Consider the following 7,688-nt stretch of genomic DNA (forward strand, 5'->3'; position numbering starts at 1 on the left):
GCAGGAGGGGGCTTAGAATAATAGACTAACACCTTTATTGCAATCAAACTCTCACTGCAGGTAGATTTAAAATAATAATTTGTTATAATCTTGGGTCTGTGGCTTCACATGTTAACGTGATGCGCTGCACACAGCCTACATGCTTCCCTAGGCAAACAAAGCAAGTGCGGAGACTGCTAAGTCAGAAATGTCATTGTGCAAACAAATGACTTTTCATAACTGAGTGGGTTTGTTTTAAACAAGAAGGAAGTGGAATCAGAGCTGTCAGGAGTAACAGGTGGAGAAGTCATCCTCCAGAGCATCAGAAAGAGTATTACTCCCACTCAAAGAGATTTCATTTTCACCAAACCCAGAAATAAATACCAGAGATTTGGAGCCCCTGTTCTGGTTGTTAGGGGAGGGCCCCACGTCAGCCTGTCAAACCAACTGCAGGACACCAGGGCCACATAGTCCCAATTTGCACAGCAGACAACCAGGGAAGAGACCAGCTCCTGCCTTTGCACCAGAGTAGGTGCACAGCTGACAAATTAGATGCTTTCAGGTCATCTTTTTCCTTGTAGTTTTTGGTGCTCTGTTCCTTCCCCGTCCCCCCTTAATTGTAGTACATTTCCAGTCTTAAATTCAGTTTTTTTGTTTGTTTGGGAGTTTTTTGGGGTTGGTTTTTTTTCTGTTAGATCAGGAATTCAGCCAAAACTGTAATGAGTTTTCTGATTCTTTCCATTGCGTAAAAACCTGAGTGGAAGACAGGAATGGAGACTGTTGCACCGATTTCTCAAAGATAGCTGCTTGAGGTGGGCACCTCTGCGTTTGAGGGGAATAGTAAAGGGACAGGAAAAATGAGGCCAGCACTAGAAGCAAAAGGTTTTTATTAGCTTCTGATATTTCAACTCTACCTACATAAGCTGCAGCTAGAACCAAAAAACATATCTTTGTAAAAAGACTACCATAATCCAAAACAATCCATAGAAGTTTTCCGCATGTATTAAAAGTTTAAATTCAAAAAGAACTTTCCAATGTTTCATTTTCTAACAGCATCTTCATAGAGATAATATCCAAGTTCTCTTCCTAAGTACAGATACAAGGCAAACAAGCATCCTACAAAATAATCTATGGAAAAGGTAGTGTAGGAGGGAAATTAAGACCGTGTAATAATATACTAGCCAGACACACAGGTTAAATGTAACACAACCATACCATCAATGAAATATTTAAAAATGAAAATAAATTAAGGTTACATCAAAGTTCCTGCTTTTCTTTTATTGTTTAAATCCTCAATATAGTACATACCACTGCATTATGGATCATGGCAAAGACTTAGCATTAAAAAAGTTGCTATAGAAAAACTTTTATGAAAATAAACCCAAAGATATTCCTTCACACAACTGTATGATGGCTATAGAAATTACACTGAAACAGTTTTTCAAACTAGGACCATTTGTTTTTAAAATCACTGTGGATTTCTGTAAGATGTTGGTTGCAAATCTAAACAGCCATGAAAATGGGAGATGAATGTCAATGAGCAGTGATCCATACGTTCTGACTGAACAGATGCTGGTTTACCCCTTTCGTTGCTTAGGCAAGCTGTACATTTTGTTCTCCCTGATACCTGCACCCCATCAAGAATGCAATTTTGCAGAGCAGTTTTTTGGTAGCATTTTGATATTTTCTGAAAACCAAAAATCTTGTTCTCTTAAGGTCACTATGTGAGCAATGGGAACACAGGCTTAAAAGGCTTTGTCAGGGTGCTGCTTTACCTCTTGTACATGATGCTTCAGACTCACTTGCCACTTGGAAGCCAACTGCCTGTATATATCATCATACTATATTGCTATTTTTCTAGAAAACATCAGTAAGCATTCCAGCTCACTATTACTACACCCTCCCCATTAACTATAACTGGACAGGAAAGACCTAAGTGGTGCTTTATAGTACTTGCTCTACAGATTTAAAGTCATCCACCAAACAGGAAAGCAAACACCCTCCACGGCCTTTGCAGTTTTGTAATATGTAATGGACAAAACAAAAGGCTTAAATAAAATGTATTCAAAAGACACTTAGCCAATTACGAGTTTCTGATACTACAGTGAACCATCCTGCTGGATTCCTCCCATTACGCAAACTATAAGGAGGTAAGTGAACATTTCTGTGAAAATGCTATTTTCCTAATACTAAGCTCCTTGTTGACTATGCATTTAGATCTGCATTTATTAGATAAATCTGTTAGAGGAGAAAAATATTTAAAACAAATACCCTAAGCAGTTTCTGGTTTAATTGTATCAAATCTTCAGTGTTAAACCTAAAAAGAAGAAAATCTCCACAAAATGATGGTTAAAAGAACAGAGTTTTTGCTTGGTTACTGCATGGGCGTTGCAGACAAGCTGCACCTCACCAGTTCATTTCATGAGGCTGCAACAGCGTCTACTGTCCACTGTTTTCTGGATTTGTGGTGGTGGTTTCAGTGCCAACAGGTTGCACATTGTCTGCAAGATTGTGCGCGTGCTCAAGGAACAAGTCTTTCAGTACGCTCAGCTCCTTGGTCAGGAGCTTAATTTTTGCCTCTAAACGTTCATTTTCTTCTTTGAGCTGGTTGACCCTTTGCAGCGTGTCTTGTGCTTTCTGCTTGCTTTTTAACCGGCTCTTTTTCACTGCCATGTTGTTTCGCTCTCTGCGCTGACGATACTCATCACTGTTTCTATCCACAAAGGAATTTTTCTTTCCCTGTTTGCTCGGAGGCACAGCTTTGCCTCCGCCACCAGGACTAACGGGCACCAGCTGGGGAACCTGCTGCAAACCACTGGTGTGTGCTTGGGTGTGAATCACGCTTACTCCATTCGCATCTGTAGCAGTGTTCTGTTGAGATGTCTTGCTCATTTGGACAGGCTCTTCTCGGACACAACAGAATTTACTAGGAGATTGAAAACTGTTACGTTTCTAGAAGGTGTTTCCAACAGGTCTTCACATGGATTAAAGGCAAGGTGAACCTAGTAGGAAAAAAAAATGCTATTAAAGGTACTGGCTTCAGCTACAATCTTATACATCACTGGCTTTAGCATAAGGTACTGATGGTACATCTGGCAATAACACAACTGTGCTGGAAGTGGAGAAGCTGCCAACTACATTTCAGAAGCCTCTCGAACGTATTTGCATTGGAGGGGACTGTTACTGGGTCATCTAGTCAAGTTGTTTGCATTGTTCACTGGCTTTACTCAGTTATTCCAAAGACATCCCTGATGGATGGGTGTCTAGCCTAGCCTCGAATATCTCCAGTTTCACAACCTCTGTCTTGGCAACAGGTTCTACTGTCTAACTTTTCCTCCAGTTATATAATTTTCTTAATTTTCAGACTGGAGTTTTCCTTCTGCAGCTTAAACCTATTAATAGCCTGACTCTTGACCAACAGGAATACTTGATCCTTGTCCTCTTCAGACCATCCCTCTGGGTGTATGCACAGACAAATTCCTCCCTGGTCTCTTTTCCCTGGATTGAGGGTGCTCAGACTGTCCACCTTTCCTCGGTCATCTTAGAGCACTTGCTTTTGAAAATGATGTCCAAACTGATGAGTGTTTTAAGGTCGCACTAGTACTGAGTGGAAAAAAATAACCTATGGAAAAAGGTAGTATGCTGCAAGGACTGTGACTGAGTGACATTAAAGGAACCCCTTTGACCACAAGCAAGGTAAGACAAGCTAAATAAGCCTGTGATGGTACTGTAACAAGCAGACAGGACAGGAACGCAGGGTGATGGCAATGTGAGAATCATTACATGGCAAAGACAGGGTGACTGTTGCCACCCATAGGAAGATGGCAGCCACACCTGACTCGTCCACAAAATATATTCCCCTGCTGTAGCTCCTGCATGGATCATTGTCCACTCCCCTCTCCAGCAGACAAACAGGCCTGACGAGCAGGACACCCTCTCACCTGACTCACGTCCTCCTGCTGCTGAGGCCAGCCTGCTCCTGACCCTACTGGTGGCACAAGGAGGACTCCACCACAGCTGCTGCAGGGACACGGCCCTGGCAAGGCTAACAGCTGCTCCCTTGCTCTTCCCATCTCACGGGATGACCTCCTAAATGTCTGGGAGAGAAGTTTGGGAGAGAAGAGGGGAAGCACAACAAGGTTGTTCTAAGTTCCTTAAATGCCTACATATGGCTCCAATTAAAAGTACTCAGTGATCAAACAGGTGTTTTCTTGTCATATTAAAGGAAAGTATCTAACTGGCATAAAACTTCTGCTCCAAGATCAGATTGCATTGCAACGGTGCGGCCCTATGATCTGTCACACACACACATGCAGTATCATACAACTGCTGTTCAACGTCCTCCTTGCCTAGCCTCAAGAGGACCCCTGGGGAAAGCAAGCAGCTCAAGTTAGCAGTGGGCAATGCTAACTGCCCAGTATCAGCAGAGTCCAAGCCAGGGACTGCGGCTTGCATCAGTAACAGCACCAGAGATGGATGACTGTACTCCCGTGTCTAGCTGATGAATGGATGTGGCGAGATGTTTGAAAACGAGCTGCTGTGTGTCACCAGTCATTCTAAACTCATGGATTCATCAGCTGTTTACTGTTCTTGTTTGTTTGTTTTTCTCAGCAGTCCGAGTTGCTGCTATACCTTCTGCTAGGGTATCGTTAAAAAGGTTAAAATTCTACTGTCTAGATCAATTGCAAATTTTCTTCCATCATGAGGGAGCCAGAACAAGATGCAATTGCAGAGTGTATGTAAAATTCACGGAAAAGCCTATTAAGTTTGGCTTGAATGTTACTCAAAGTTAACATTCCCCACGAAGTCCTCTCACTTAAAACAAGTGAAGATGTGTGAGTATACCCACACCCCTGCTATGAAGAAGTCTTTTAATTTCCGTATTTCAGGGCAGAAAGAGACCATCAACTCTTTTTGACATCTGTATAGCTAAATCTACATACAAACACGCCTAACCCTTGTATTTAATATTTTCCTAATTCAACTCTTAAAGCAACTTTTGCAAAGCACATTTAAGTCTTAGATCCTGACTGAATAAGCATATATGGCTACCAAGATGCCACTGTGCACAAACACCAGGCTGGCAGGGCCAGTTGTAGTAGCTGTGCATGCGTGATTGCACAGACATTTTTAGTCAAGATCCAAGTGTATGCTCCTCTTGGAGCATATGCTGGCTTTGTCTCAGCTTTATTTTTAAATACAGGATTTCTGTAGCCCTGAAAGAGTATGTAGCTCTGTTAGATCGCCTCCGACAACTGAATTTTTCCACTAATTTTTGGCATCTTTTCAAAGTCAGACAGAATGCTCTCCTGCCCCCTCTATTTCAATACATTGCAGTGCTTGCTAACTTCATCTGGACAGCCCAGTAAAGTAGCCCATACCGTTTCCACGATCTGCTTTTTGTACTTCATGAGATACTGCAGAGGAAGGGGTGGCTCCTGCCCCCGCAGGCACCCCACCCAAAGTATAACAAGTTTCTTCACATCACCAGGTTCCATGTGCTATTTCTCTCTACACTATCGAAACTAATACTGCTTTAACATTCCCTTCAGATCTCTATCAAATTCCCCTGTAATTCAAAGGAAAAATTAGATGTGCCATTAAACTGAATTTTAATGGAGTATTTTAGTTGGGGAGTACACGGGTATGAGCAGAGAAGATGAACCAGTGTCAGCTCTCAAGCAAGCATTCTAGCCCTGCTGGAACAGACCTCCCTCAATTCCTTCCCTCTGGAACTGATCCGTTTTGTATCAAGTAACTATTTCTTGAGCGAGGCACACTCTTACTTGGCCTGATACTCAGAACTCTTACCTGGGAGAGATGACACCTGGATTCTTGTCCTGCTCCAATTAATATTTACGCAAAGCAAGTAGCAGTAACTGTACCGCGCCACTGATAACCCAGGAGTGGTAACAACTGAGGCTTAAAACTGATTTTTCCCCCTAGTTATTTGGAGGCAGGATCCCTATTACCAGTTGTCAGTTCTTCAACAGAACGATGACAGGGAAGAGTATCTTGGATAGCACCAGGGGCTATGGGGCGTCCTTCAGGGAATACTGTATGGAGATTTAAAGGCAGCAGGTATGAGACATACAAAAGGGGTCTCAAGAAGGGTGAGGTAAAGGACACAGTAACTGCGAGGGCACGAGGGTGGGAAGCAGATGGGTCTCGGAGTTCGTTTCTCAGGCAGCGTGCCACACAAACGCAGCTGCTCCGCTCCTCTCCACAAACAGGTTGGTTTGCTGTGAATGGGTGATAGCCCCAGCACAGCAGGAGGCAGCTCCTCGGAGAGCCAGCCGAGTTTCCGAGCATCTTGTTCCCATAAAGCTGCTCATTAGCTTGAGCTCAGCGACAGCCCTAGGCTGGTTCCACCCAGCACATGGTAGTGTTTCCAGCGGCCGGTTAGAACTGCCTTGTTCTCTCCTTGGGCCACCAACTGGCCACCCAGGACACCAACTGGCCACCCACTACAGCATAATAGCTGGTAACTCAGAGGTATCTTCTCAGGCAGAGAGATGTTTTCTTACTGCCTGACAGCGCTCCTCAGGGACCACAGAGACTCCCAAGCAAATCAAGGCCTTTATTATCTTTGATTTCACAAAAAAAAAAAAATTTCAAAAAATTAAACTTAAACTTCCAAATGTTTGTTTTGGCAAAAAACAAAAGATGTGTTTTGTTAATTAAAGTCACTTTTTTTTTTTCTTTTTCCTTAGCAGCAAAAAATACAAAGTGCTTCTCTCTGCTCCTTTTCCAAGATGTGGCTGTGTTGATTTTGATCGTTACTCAGGATGACTTTATTGCACAAGTTCACTCGGCTGTCTTGTCTAATGCAACATCAGTCCCAATCTGAAATAGGTGGCCTCCCTTCCCCTTGACTTCAGTAGGAATACCCCTGCAGGATCTGACTCTAAACCCAGATGGCCCTGTACAAAGAACAGCATAAAACCAACACTGGGAGGGCCCACTCCTGCATGGTTTTCTGTACACTCTCATGGGCAAGTTACTAGGAGTTGATGGTAACTCTCACATACTGAGGGCAAGGCAACAACTTTTTTGAGACCAAATGGCTCAAACCTATCATCTGTTGCTAGAGCTGACAACATCACTTTCCCATATTTTTCCTCAGAATTTCCATTTTTTTTCCCCATACACCTTTAAGCATCCTTAAAAAAACGTGCTCGGAACATTCAAGGTATGTATTTTAATTGCAGGCTAGCAGTGTCAATGACAGAATCACAAACAATTCCAGATGACAGGATGCAAGGAGGTGTAAATTTGACAGTCTTTTGAATTACAATGAAGGTGGCTATTTCTAAAGATTAACTAATTCCTTAAATCCAAAAGTTTTTCAAATTATGAATTTCTGTATTTTCTGAGGTGACGCTATAACCAGCATGGCACTATTACTGAATGGAGGAGTGCTGAGTTGCCTGAGTGACTGCTATTTCCCACCAGATGTCAGAGCTAAAACCAACGTCAAGCTTTCAGCGATAGATCTGCTTTGGAAGTTGCGGCTGGAGCTATAAAAATGTGCTGGGAACCAGAACGATTTGTCAAGACATTCAAAACTCCACTGAGAAGCTAGAAAAGAACAACACCAGTTGTTAAAGCGCGGCATTCTACGGTGGTTCGGGGGTGCTCCCGGGATCCCCGCGGCCCTGGGCGCTGCCGGCAGCGGGGTGCCCAGCACCGCGGGGTTACGGGCCCCG

At 43.2% G+C, this 7,688-nt stretch overlaps 1 protein-coding gene across 3 annotated transcripts; it reads right to left on the bottom strand.

The window, feature by feature from the left end:
• Nucleotides 1–1,242: 1,242 nt before the first annotated feature.
• On the bottom strand, nucleotides 1,243–6,641 carry CEBPG (CCAAT enhancer binding protein gamma). 3 transcript variants are annotated; one of them, XM_035891520.1, is made up of 2 exons: nucleotides 5,791–6,641; nucleotides 1,243–2,981 (listed from the first exon to the last, which is right to left on the bottom strand). In XM_035891520.1, exon 2 carries the CDS (start codon nucleotides 2,869–2,871, stop codon nucleotides 2,419–2,421), a length of 453 nt encoding a protein of 150 aa, XP_035747413.1. In that variant the 5' UTR covers nucleotides 2,872–2,981; nucleotides 5,791–6,641; the 3' UTR covers nucleotides 1,243–2,418. The 3 variants fall into 3 exon arrangements, with proteins under 3 accessions (XP_035747413.1, XP_035747412.1, XP_035747411.1); XM_035891519.1 differs by having other exon boundaries at nucleotides 1,243–4,076; XM_035891518.1 differs by lacking the exon at nucleotides 5,791–6,641 and adding an exon at nucleotides 3,921–5,021.
• Nucleotides 6,642–7,688: the final 1,047 nt, after the last annotated feature.

Source organism: Egretta garzetta, unplaced genomic scaffold, assembly GCF_000687185.1.
Source record: "Egretta garzetta isolate BGI_Z169 unplaced genomic scaffold, ASM68718v1 scaffold23, whole genome shotgun sequence".
Taxonomy (NCBI): Eukaryota; Metazoa; Chordata; class Aves; order Pelecaniformes; family Ardeidae; genus Egretta; species Egretta garzetta.